Source organism: Oryctolagus cuniculus, chromosome 5, assembly GCF_051225735.1.
Source record: "Oryctolagus cuniculus isolate XC-2025 breed Fujian yellow rabbit chromosome 5, ASM5122573v1, whole genome shotgun sequence".
Lineage (NCBI taxonomy): Eukaryota > Metazoa > Chordata > Mammalia > Lagomorpha > Leporidae > Oryctolagus > Oryctolagus cuniculus.
The window spans coordinates 58,997,108-59,009,696 of NC_142871.1; the positions used below are offsets into that span (position 1 = coordinate 58,997,108).

A 12,589-nucleotide genomic window follows, 5' to 3' on the forward strand; every position below is an offset into this window, starting at 1 on the left:
GGCCTGGAAAAACTGAAGAAGACCAAGTGGTTGGGCCCCTCACCCGAGTGCTGTCCTCAGAGAAGCTCCTGACTTGTGGCATGGGACCAGTGCACCTCCAGCCACTGTGGCCATTTGGGGAGTCAAGCAGCAGACGGAAGACCCCTCTCTCAGTCTCTCGCTCTCTCAGTAACTCTGACTCAAATATATAAATAAATACATCATTTAAAGAAAGAAATGAGGTTTTTGTGTGTATCGCTCCGAGCAGACGGCATGTGATTTATTTGTTTCAACAAGCACCCTTTTCAGAGCACACACATGATGTGGCTGATGATTACAGCAGCACCGCAGCCTCACACGGATGCATCTTCCCTATCCAGCCCAGTAGCTTCCCCTGAGAGTGGACTTGCAGAATCCAAGAACAACTTGGTAAATCCTGTTTACTCAGGAATGCATCAGAGATGTTAATGCCTATGATGACCTTGGCCAGGATCTGATTAGGATTAGGCACTGTTTTTTTTCTGTTTTTACTCTCTAATACATTTTGTTTTTAAGGTTGAGCTGGGAAACTGAGTGTCTAGTTTAAATGGCAGTAGGTTTCCTACTTCGAGTTACAAAACTTTGAATTGTGTACTCAGAAATGTTAAGGGTGCCTAATGACAGAACATGAAAATAGGGATGATGAAGGTTCTGCTTGATTGGCTTAGGTGTAGGCAGCACATGCCTTAGGGTGGGGCCCTGTGGGTGGAGCCTGTGTCCTGAGCACTATAAAAGGCCAGAGACTCAGAGCTCCAAGTCCCTTCAGGGAGGAGCCCAGAGCAGGAGAGGTGAGGGATCTGGCAGGGGCCTCTCAGACCTCCAAGCAAGTCTCCAGCTCAAGGTGAGTTGTCTGTCTTCTGGGCCAGATCCGCAGCCCATTTCTCTTTGGCGACCACTTGTTTTCCCAACTCTCTTGCCTTTGGATGTTAGGAAGGGAAGAGCCAGTCTGTCCTAGTCCACAGAGCTCTGCTCAGACAGGCAGTGTGGACAGTGAGAGAGAGACAGAGAGAAAGGTATTCCTTTTCAGTTGGTTCATCCCCCAAATGAAGCTAGGACCGGCTTGCTTCTGTTGCCACACCGAGCTGATCTGAAGGCTGGAGCCAGGTGCTTCTCCTGGTCTCCCATGCAGATGCAGGGCCCAAGCACTTGGGCCATCCTCCATTGCCTTCCCAGGCCACAGCAGAGATTGGACTGGGAGAGGAGCAACCAGGACAGAATCCGGTGCCCCAACCGGGACTAGAACCCAGGATGACCGCCCTGCAGGCAGAGGATTAGCCAAGTGAGCCATGGCACCAGCCAACACTTTATTTTTTAAGTTTTAGTTATTTATTTGAGGGGTGGAGTTACAGACAGCGAGAGGGAGAGACAGCGAGACAGGTCTTCCTTCTGCTGGTTCACTCCCCAGTGGACGCAATGGCCGGAGCTATGGGGATCCAAAGCCAGGATCCAGGTGCTTCTTCCTGGTCTTCTGTGCGGGTATGGGGCCCAGGAACTTGGGCCATCTTCCACTGCATTCCCAGGCCCCAGCAGAGAGCTGAATTGGAAGAGGAGCATCCTGGACTAGAACCAGAGCCCATATAGGATGCAGGCAAGCAGGCAGAGGGTTAAGTTATTGACACATGATGCATCACTCATAAAAATTGTCCAAGTTTTCACTTAAAACCTAAAGTAAAGGCACGTACTATTTTTACTAACTTCATGATACCTAACTAAAACATTTTTCATTGATGGATAATTAGATTCTGATCATAACACCATAAAACAACTGGCTATGCATGGTCAGGTTTCAACTCAGCTTTTTTGAATGTGTCCCATGATGAGTTAGGCAAGCTCTTTCAGACTGTGAAAATATACCATGATAAATTTGCCTTAAAAAGAAGGATGCAGTTGTGTGTGTCTGTGGGATTTTTGTTGTTGTTGCTGCTGTTGATTAAAATTATTTGCATTATTATCATATTTTAAAAACATTTCAAAGGTGTTTAAAACAGTGATTATGCACACTCTAGGATAGTGTGGCATTTTCAACACATTTGAAAGGAAAGAGTCATTTTTTTAAAGTCATAGAAACCGTGAGGGATAGAGAGAGAAAGAGATCTCCCCTCAATGGGTTCAGTTCCCCTGATGACCTCAGCCCCTGGGCTTAGGCCAGGCTGAAGCCACGACCCAGGAACTCCATGCAGGTCTACCACCGGGGTGGCAGGAACCCAGGTATTTGAGCCATCTTCTGCTGCTTTCCTAGGCTCATTAGCAGGGAGCTGGATCAGAAGTGGAGCAGATAAGCCTCCAACGGCTGCTCCAATTAGGATGCCAATGACATGCAGCCCCCTTGCATCAGGTTTATACACAGTGTGCTGCTCAGGGGACAGTGCTGTGGCCTACTGGGGAAAACTGCCGCCTGCAGTGCCAGCATCACATATGGGTGCCAGTTTGAGTCCCAGCCGCTCTTGTTCTAATCCAGCTCTCTGCTGTGGCCCAGGAAAGCAAATTCTTGGGACCCTGTACCATGGGGGAGACCCAAAAGAAGCTCCAGGTTCCTTTCTTTGGATTGGCCCAGCTCCAGTGGTTGTGGCTTTTGGGGAGTGAAACAATAGACTGAAGACCTTTCTTTCACTCTCTGTAGATAAATAAATATTTATTTGTATTGATCGATTCTTGATATTTAATGTTTCCCTTTCTTTGTCTTTACTTGGAATAAGATAATGCTATATAAGGAAGCTTACATGTTTTGTGACTTCCAATTCTCTATGTTCCCTGTCTGCATTTGCAGAGTTTAGTGGAATCACTGAGCATGGGAACCTCTGAAATGTGTCATTGGCTGGAGCTGAGAGAAGATGCTGAAGGCTCCCTGGTGGTTCTTGTCCTCCTTTTCAACAGTGTGGCCTTGGTTGCATCCATGGCTTAATCCTTGGACTGTGATAGTGACTGGTCTTTCTTGTGTGATTCGATTATCCAACCACAACAGAATGTGGGATTTGTGAAGTCTTGGTGGGAGCTCTGCCAGTTATTCATGCAGGTCCTTTTGCAGGGAGATCTTCAGGATTTGACGCTCACAGGGGCTGGGCAGACTTCAGTGCTGGTTCTGATCATGGGGCTTTCCCTCCTCCAGTCAGCCATGCCCAGCTGTCAGAGTTAATCCATCCAGAGAATGCTAACCATGGACAGAAGGCCAGGGAGGAGGCTCTAGGTGAACTGGAGGTTCTGAAACTGTGGGAGCAGCTGGAGGGACTGGGGGCATCTTCTGGGTCAGGAGCGTATTCTTGGCTGGTGCTCAGCTTCTTCTTATAGAGGAGTTGATGGCAATGATGATATTTTTATTCAAATTCACTCAAGGATTAGATTTTTTAGAATTTTTCAGCATTTCTTCTGATGCTGCTTTGTCAGTAGAATTAATTCAACCACGACATTCATCTTGCAGTGGATTTTGCTGTGAAGATGTTACATGATTTTCTGTACATTCTGGTTGCATTTCGATGAGGAAATTCTTTCTTCTGGACTGCAGGTGACCAGCGCCATACTGACTGGGGTGGAGACTGCATCCTATCAAGGTCTCATGGAACACCCACCTGGGCTCAGTTCCCACACAGAGACGCACTAGTCAGAGCAGACAGCTCCTTCTGGGAGAGACCCCAAACAAGAACCCACACAAGGTAAGCTGCCTTGTGGCAATGACAATCTCTTCTGTCCTCTTTCTCTTGTCATCACTTGGACTTTGGGGCGTTTTTGAGTGTTTCCATTACAAGTGATTCCATTACTAGGACTCTCTGGACTGGATGTCACCTCCATGTTTCTGCATCCATTTATGTTCTTTAATTTGCATTGATTTAGATACGTCCTGATCACTGCAGAGCAGACGGTGCACTGAGGGCTCCTGACCAACTCCAGAAGCTGCTAAAGGGAACTGCCACCAGGTCACTGCCAAGGCCTGCTCCCCCGCTCCCCTGGGACCATGGCTAAGAACCTGCTAACAGCGACCACCTGTCCAATTTGCCTGGGATATTTCTCATGTCCCGTCTCTCTCTCCTGTGGACATGTCTTCTGCTTAGATTGCCTTCACGTCTGGGGGTTAGGAAGAGAGGATTTCGTGCTGGTTTGCCCCACATGTCGCTCAGTCAGCGAGAGGGCACCTGTGGAAGAGTGGCACATCGGAAAGCTGACCAATCTAACCCGGCATCACGGTGGTCTCCTGGAGCAGAGTCTGCTCCTTACTGAGGAGGTTCTGAGGTTCCAGGAGGATGAGGTCCTGGACACCGCTACTGCCCTCTCCTTCATTGAACTCTCCAGCAATCAGAGGAGTGTTGAATGTGGGAAGACCTGCCACAACCCGCTGGAAGACCCAATTAGGCTCAGTTCCCTGGTCTGTGTCCTGGGAAACACCTGCTTCTCCTGGGGCCGCCATTACTGGGAGGTTGAAGTAGGAGAAGCCAAAGAGTGGACCCTGGGTGTCTGGCAAGAGTCAGACAACACAAAGAGAAATGGTGATTTAACCTCCGACCAAGGTTTCTGGATCATCTGCGTAGAGGCAGGACTCATTCACCCCAGCACCAACATAGAGGTAATGGTTCCTGCAAGCCCTAGTCTTCACCGCGTAGGAGTTTTCCTGGATGTGGATTTGGGAGAGATCAAGTTTTTTGATGTTGGAAATAAAGCTCTCATCTACATGCACAGGTTCCTCTCCACCGTGGAGCCTTTTCGTCCATTCTACTGTTTTGTACATTTTTGAATGTGCCACTGGTGCCCCACGGAGGATCTGCCTAGAACGTTCAGCCCATCTGCAAGATCTCAACTGAGAAAGACCTTTGGCCCTTGGTCAGGATGGCCAGGAAGACACAATGTTAGCAAATACTGTCAACATTTGGTAGACAGTTTATAAATTGTAGATTCTTGTGGAGCAATAATTGTATAGCATTTTTGAACTAGTCAGTAGATTTGCAACTAAATGACCTCTGTATTTTGAGTAGGTTTCCTCACTAACTAAGGAAATATTTGGGGACACTAGGCACTGAGACCTCTGTTTGCTCACCTCTGAATGGGAATGAAGATCTCTAAGAGCCAAAACGTTTTGACGATTGTGAGACAACGCTATACGCTTTTTTCATAGTCGATAGAAACAAAGAATATTAGTTTTAAGTCAATTGTACATTTTATGGGTAGAAATGTTTCTTCATGAATGTATTCTCTTTTCTACATAATTCCCAATAATAATAGTTCTCAGGAGATAAAGTATGAAGCTTCCCATTTGTATATTCTCAAAACACAGCTGCACAGGAATTCCTGAAAGATGAAAACTGTTCTAAGTTATATTGGTGCTGCCTCATGCTTATTCTCCTGGAATTGCCCTGGGCCCCCTTCAAGGAGTAACTTAGTGTGTGGTTGTCAAAAGGGCACTGAAGTGGCCGGCTCTGAGGCACAGCGTAGAAAGCCTCCACCTGCATTGCAGACATCCCACATGGGCACCAGTTCAAGTCCGGCTGCCAGGCCTTGGAAAGCAGAAGATGGCCCAATTCCTTGAGCCCCTTCACCCACGTGGGAAACCCGGAAGAAGCTCTTGGCTCATGGCTTCCGATCGGCTCAGTTCTGGCTTTAGCGTCCAACTGGGGAGAAAATCAGCGGATGGAAGACCTCCCTCTCCCTCTCTCATTCTCAGTCTCTCTGCCTCTCCTTCTCTCCCTGTGTAACCCTGAATTTCAAATAAATAAATAAATCTTTAAAAAATAAATGGCACTGTCATGTGACAGGTAATGTGGTGGCCATGTGCTCATCAGAATGTCAAGGTGGGGAAATGGCAGAGCATTCTGGGCCTTCTGACACTGTTGCACAGGGAGAAATGGGTGCTCTGACCTTGGATCCCTGAACCCCTGCCCATGGGTGTGCTTTCACCTGCAGAAACACCTGCCCCCTCTGAGGTCAAAGAGCATCTCCCAGCCAGTTCCAGCCTCAGGACACTGCTGCTCATGCTCCACTGTAAGAATTCTTGTCACTCATGTTAACTCTTTTGTTGTTGTTGTTGTTGACAGGCAGAGTTAGAGAGAGAGAGCGAATGTCAGAGAGAAAGGTCTTCCTTCCATTGGTTCACCCACCAGATTGCCACTACAGCTCACATGCTGGGCCGATCCAAAGCCAAGAGCCAAGTGCTTCCTCCTGGCCTCCCATGTGGGTGCAGGGCCCATCCTCCATTGCCCTCGGGACCACAGCAGAGAGCTGGACTGGAAGAGGACAGAATCCAGTGCCCCGACCTGAACTAAACCCAGGTGTCCGCAGCACAGGTACAGGATTATCCTAGTGAGCCAAGGCGCCGGCCCTCGTGTTAACTCTTTAACATCTATACATCAAAAATGCTTTTTGAGGTTGCTTTTGCACTTACGGTTTACTACTATCATTTATAGAATTGAAGATTTTTGTTTGCAATAAAACATATAAAACGCCGGCTGTAGCGGCCATTTGGGGAGTGAACCATCAAATGGAAGATCTCCCTCTCTGTCTCTACCTCTCTCTGTAACTTGCTTTTCTAATAAATAAAATATATCTTTTAAAAGTTTTAAAAATTGGATGTATGAGCATTAAAAATAAATCTTAAAAACAGTCTTATTTGAAAATCTCATGGTCTGCAGTCAACCTGTGTTTACTTCCAATCCAGCTCTCTGCTGTGCCCTGGGCAAGCACAGAAATGGCCCAAGTCCTTGGTCCCCTGCACTATGTGAGAGATACCGAAGAAGCTCCTGCCCCTGCCTTCAAATCAGCACAGCTCTGGCCGTTTTGGACAATTGGGGAGTGAACTCATGTGAACTCTTTGACATCTATACTCCAAAAATGGTTTTGGAGGTTGCTTTTGCACTTGTGATTTTATTTTCATTTGTACAATTGATGTTTTTGTTTGCAATAAAACATAGAAAACACCTGGTGTTTTTCTTGGTTATTCTATTTCATGTCCTTCCCACACCCAGTTTAAAGTTGGGCCCCTGGTACCCTACCTCACCTGCATTTGGAATCCTTAGACCCAGTGAAGCCTCTCATTGATCTGTCCATCTTTTGTCTTGTGTTTTTCTGATCCTGAGTTAAATACTTCTCAGTTGATATCTGCCCAAACTGGGCAGGTTTGCCGGCATGTTCTAGAATCTTTCATTGACTTCCTTCCCAAAGAGACTTAGAATTGCAGCTCAAGTAATTACATTCCTACCTGAAAAGAGATGCAGCCTTTGATCCTGACCCAGGGGAAAAACCAGTTGATGGGAGATTCTATTGCTCTTTCTCCAAATAAATTCACAAAGAATTTGTTAAAAGTAGAAAAAAGGGGCTGGTGCCATGGCTCACTTGGTTAATCCCCCGCCTGTTGTGCTGGCATCCCATATGGCCATCGGGTTCTAGTCCCGGCTGCTCCTCGTCCAGTCCAGTTCTCTGCTGTGGCCCAGGAGGGCAGTGGAGGAAGGCCCAAAGTGCTTGCGCCCCTGCACCTGCATGTGAGTACAGGAGGAAGCACCTGGCACCTGGGAGTGAACCAATGGAAGGAACACCTTTCTCTGTCTCACTCTCTCACTGTCTAACTCTATCAGTCATAAAAAAAAAAAAAAAAAGTAAAATCAACCAGGGCTCTCCTCACCTGCAGCCCCTCTATTCTCTCCCTACACTCTGCCTCTATACTATGCTAAAATCTTGTGAAAAAGAAAAATCTTAGACTAATAAATTCAGCTTTCACTTTTACAATCACAAACAAGACAGAACGAAACAGAACCAAACAAAATGATTCTTGAATCTGGATGTCTACAGAGTGAAGCAACTTCACAAAACTTCCACCAAAACGTGTTCCGGCGGCACTTACAGGAAACTCACAGGTGGGTTAAAGACAGCATCGCTGCTAACAGCTTAACTGGCTAACTGGCTCCAAGCCTCCTGCAGTTAACGAAGGCACAGCCACTGCAGCTCAGCTCCCCATGGGCTTGCAGTGTCTGAGTCCACATCAATGGCCTCCTGCCAATTTCCTCTCACGCCTGCCCGGGCCAGGAGTCCTCCGCACTGACTAGGGGGCCCATGTTCAGAGGCACTGATGGTCTCCAAGCTTCAGTCTGAGCCTCGGTCTAGCAGCAGGTTCTGCACATTCTGAGCAGCAGGGCAGTCCCCGGCCTCCTGGCTCGGCTCTGGCACAGCACTCCCTCAGAGGGCTTCTGTATCTTGAGGAGTTTCCTCAGTCCCCAGGGAGTCTGCTCTGGGCTCCTGGTCAGTCTGCTCCTCTGCGGGCCTGTTGTCTCTCAGCGTGGGGTGATCATCGGGCTTGCTCCCACAAGGAGAGGAACCATCCTTTTCAGAAGGGGCTGCATTGTAGAGATCACAGATGTGTAGTAACTTTCCAAACCAATAGCAAGGTGAAAATGAATACATACTCCTTTGGAGAGCTGCTTAGTGTCAAAGGGGAAGTGAGCCCTTGGAAAACTCAGAATATTTGTTGCCCAGAGCATCCTGTGTATGGCCTTGCTGCCAAAGCTGACCAGAAATTAGAATGGGAGTTTTGTAATATCACGTTACAAAATCATTTGATTTCTCTGCTTGGGTGAAGAATCGTGCTTATTTGCTATGATTTCCCGATATTTGTTTTATGTATGCGGCGACTGCAAACACTGGGCAGAAATTGTATTTAAAAGATAAATTTATTTTGGTGAAGAAAAGTTGAAATCCATACATATGTGAGTTCTTAAAAACTCATGGAAAATAAATATGAAAAATCTGTGTTTGGATTCCAGTTTTTTGCATCAAAATAAGCACCTTTAAATAATATTTTCCATGACCTTTTGAAGTACCCTCATATAATGTATATTACACTAATTTTAATTAATATGTACATTTTAAGGTGATGTCCCAAACAAAATTTTTTATCATTTTTTCTATGGAAAAAGTTTCTCATTAACACAAATTGTACTTTGATAAATATTTAGGATGGTTTCTGTAGTGTATACATAGTTTGAGTTGTTATGCCTTATTTAAGATTTATTCATATTGAAAGCCACAGTTACAGAGAGAGGGTGAGAGGAGAGGTACAGAAGGAGAGAGAGAGAAAGAAGCTTCTAACTTCTGGTTTTCACCCCAGATGGCCACAACCACCACTGGTTGGCCAGGGCAACTCCAAAAGCTTCATCCTGGCCTCTCACCTGGGTGGCAGGGTCCCAAACACTTGGGCCATTTTCTGCTGCTTTCTCAGGCTCATTAGCTGCAGCTGAATGGGAAGTGGAGCAGCTGGGACAGGATCCGGTGCCTATATGAGATGCCACCATCATAGGTGATAGCTCCAATACCTCACATTTTTATTTATTTCTTTAATTTCTTCCTCCAAACAGCTTTAGTGGAGATACATAAATGGTAGTTGTATAGCTTCCCCATTTCGGATTTTATGTTTTGTTTATATAAAGGGAACACATTTCATAGACTGTCAAAAGAGCATAATACCTTCTTCCCTCCTACCTTTCTTTTCTTTTCGTTTTTACAATGACATGCTTTCAAATTGTTTTATAATGACAAGCTTAACCATCACTTACATTTTTAAATGAGACAATACATGCACAGGATACATACTGAAGTTTTTCACTTGGGGCCCGCACTGTGGCACAGTGCATAAAGCCACCGCCTGTGTGCCAACATTCCATATAGGCACCGGTTCCAGTCTCAACTGCTCCACTTCCAATCGAGCTCCCTGCTACCGCCTGAATGCAGGAGAAGATGGCACAAATACTTGGGCCCTTGCACCGGTGTGAGAGACCCAGAAGAAGCTCCTGGTTCCTGGCTTCAGATTGGCACAGCTCTGCCTCTTGCTCCAATTGCGGAGTGAGCCAGCAGATGGAAGACCTCTCTACCTAATATCATATAAATATATAATATAAAATACATAATATAAATGAATATTACCAAGCGAAAAAAGCAAGGTAGAAAGCAATACCTGAACTAAATTAACATTTAGGTAACATACATACATAATCACATAGAACACCTCTCCATGAATCCCAAGCAATTGGTACCAGAACGAGGTGAATGCAGACAAGTCGCAGCTTCTTTTCCTTTCTTTACTTTTCTTCTCTTTTCTTTTCTTTTTCAAAGATGTATTTACTTGAAAGTCAGAGTTTCACAGAAAGCGAAACAGAGGCAGAGGGAGAGAGAGACACAGAGAGGTCTTCCATTCATTGGTTCACTACCAAATTGTCAAGAAGGGCTGGAGCTGTCCCGATTTGAAGCCCAGATCCAGGAGCTTCTTCCAGATCTCCCATGTAGTGCAGGGGCCCAAGGACTTGGGCTATTTCTGTGCTTTCTCGGGCCTCAGCAGGGAGCTGGATGGGAATGGGAGCAGCCGGGACTGGAACCTGCACCCATATGGGATGCCGGCACTGCAGGCATTAACCTACTGCACCATGGTGCCGGCCCCTCACCTGTAGCTCTTAAACCACAGAGAATAAAGCCCCACAGGAGGCGGAGGGTATCAAGTGCGTCCTAGTTGCTGACAGACTCACCCAAGTGGATTTACACTGTGCCCTTGGGCCTCTGCCCAGGGCCTAGAAAAGGATGAACCCAATTGCAGTGACTAAGGCTACCTGATTACTTGATGGTGGCAAACATAGGCTCAGCAACAGCAGGTGAAGGTACATTCAGGCCACACCAAGAGCTGGCAAAAGATGTAAAACTCAAGGAGAACCATGGTTTTGCCGTTGTTAACACTTTGAGAGCCCATTAGTTATACTGTGGTAGAGAACACTCTGATTTGAAATAATTTTGCCAACAAAAAATTAAATGGAAACAGCGAAGATAATCTCACTTTATTTGGAAGAGGAAGAAGAATGTTTCATATTAAGCCACAGCATGTGCATTAGTTTTGAGATGGCAGAACCCATACAAATGATGGCTGGCTTCATCCTTAGGGACCTTTGTTGCCCAGAAACCAAGACTTGCTGCTGCTGGGAGGAATTATGGAACTTGGTGTGGAGCAGGGGTCCTTGACAAGCAGTCAGAGGGACCCTGGGATGCAGAGACCCTCTGAGAGAAGATCTGCAAGGTCCTCCATTTTCCCCCTAAATGCCTGTGGCCAGTAAGCTTCTCTTCACTAAAGCCAATCCAAGCACCATCTCAACAGATCCAGCCACAGAAAATGTAGGATTTCAGTCATCTTATAACACACAGTAATCATAGATTTTTTTGTGATCACGTTTTCTATTGCATGATGATAGCCTGAAATCACAGAAGCTTGAGTGGTGCCTTAACAACACTACGTTTGTTGCCAAAGTCAGAAATCCTTTGAGTATGAAAGACAAGCAAGCAGTACATAACAGAGACTTTTAGCCAATAATGGCATTAGAGGGGAGCCTAGATTGATCAGCACAGGCTTTGAGGATTCGCTCTAGATTCCGGGGCATGGGTTTATGAAACAGCCAGTATCTGCTGATAGACCACAGTGTCCAGCCTCAGATCCTGCTCCTAAGGTGCACCTGCTCCCGAATCTGAGAACTGGAGACTCACATTTACAGTGTAACAGGTAGAGCGGTGCAACCTTCCACAATTATATAGAAGCCAGAAAGAAAAACTAAGCGGTCACTCGGTGTCACTTTTGCTTTTTTAATAATGCCTAGTTTTCAGTCATAGATTAATTTTTCCAAGGTCCATGGAGCCAATCAAAGGCCTTTGGATGTCCTTCTTTTTAGCACTCTTCTTCTTCTTCTTCTTTTTTTTTTTTTTGAGAAACTAGTTAACTTTAAAGAAGAACCCAAGAATGATAGATTTTTTGCGAGCACTTAGACATAACTATAAATTATGAGACATAAGAATATCTCCTACTTAATACACTAAAATGAAATAAAAGTTTGAGAACAAATTTTACTGTTACTCTCATAATACAACTCATTGAAGTCATAGGTCCTGCATTGGAGGTTAATGCACGGGGACTCCTGTTGTGTATCTAAAAATGCGTTCCTGATTTCAAGATAACTTATGCAAGATCATGTGTCATGATATTGCATCAAAGGAGCTTTTGGGCCTGGTGTTGTGTAGATGGGAAGGCTGCCACCTGCAATGCTGGCATCCCAGATGGGTGCCAGTTTGTGTCCCGGGTGCTCCACTTCTGATCCAGCTCCCTGCTGATGGCCTGAGAAAAGCAGCCAAAGATGGCTCAAGCATTTGGGTCCTTGCCACACATGTGGGAGATCTGGAAGAAGCTCTTGGCTCTTGGCATTTGGTGTGAACCAACTGATGGAAGATCTGTCTCCCTCTCTCTGTATCTGACTTTCAATTAAATACATAAATATCTTTTAAAAAGGAAAAAAATAAGATCAGAGTGTTATTTAAAACAATTGTCATTCTATGAGCCACTGTATGGACTGGTTATCATGTTGGAGAAGTCGCTCCTTTTAAATATTATGTACTATTATTCTTACCAAACCTTACTCCTATTTATATGATCACTTCAACACTTAATTCTATCTATATGATTATATCTATATGATCATTTAATCCTATCCATAGGATTACTTTAACACTTAAAGTTCTATTTTTACCACCTAACTAAAGGGGACTTGGGGTCCCATGGCAAGGTTTTAAACTGTACCCTTAGAAG

General features: G+C 45.5%; 1 protein-coding gene across 2 annotated transcripts; it reads left to right on the plus strand.

The window, feature by feature from the left end:
• The first annotated feature begins 725 nt into the window (after positions 1–725).
• On the plus strand, positions 726–6,497 carry LOC100353933 (ret finger protein-like 4B). 2 transcript variants are annotated; one of them, XM_089332752.1, is made up of 3 exons: positions 726–859; positions 3,518–3,665; positions 3,844–6,497. In XM_089332752.1, the coding sequence occupies exon 3, from the start codon at positions 3,965–3,967 to the stop codon at positions 4,736–4,738; it is 774 nt and encodes a 257-aa protein (XP_089188878.1). In that variant the 5' UTR covers positions 726–859; positions 3,518–3,665; positions 3,844–3,964; the 3' UTR covers positions 4,739–6,497. The 2 variants fall into 2 exon arrangements, with proteins under 2 accessions (XP_089188878.1, XP_089188879.1); XM_089332753.1 differs by having other exon boundaries at positions 763–859; positions 3,434–3,665.
• Positions 6,498–12,589: the final 6,092 nt, after the last annotated feature.

Excerpts from the sequence above, each read along its gene's own strand:
- LOC100353933 (XM_089332752.1), top strand. The coding sequence starts at position 3,965 with ATGGCTAAGAACCTGCTAACAGCGACCACCTGTCCAATTTGCCTGGGA.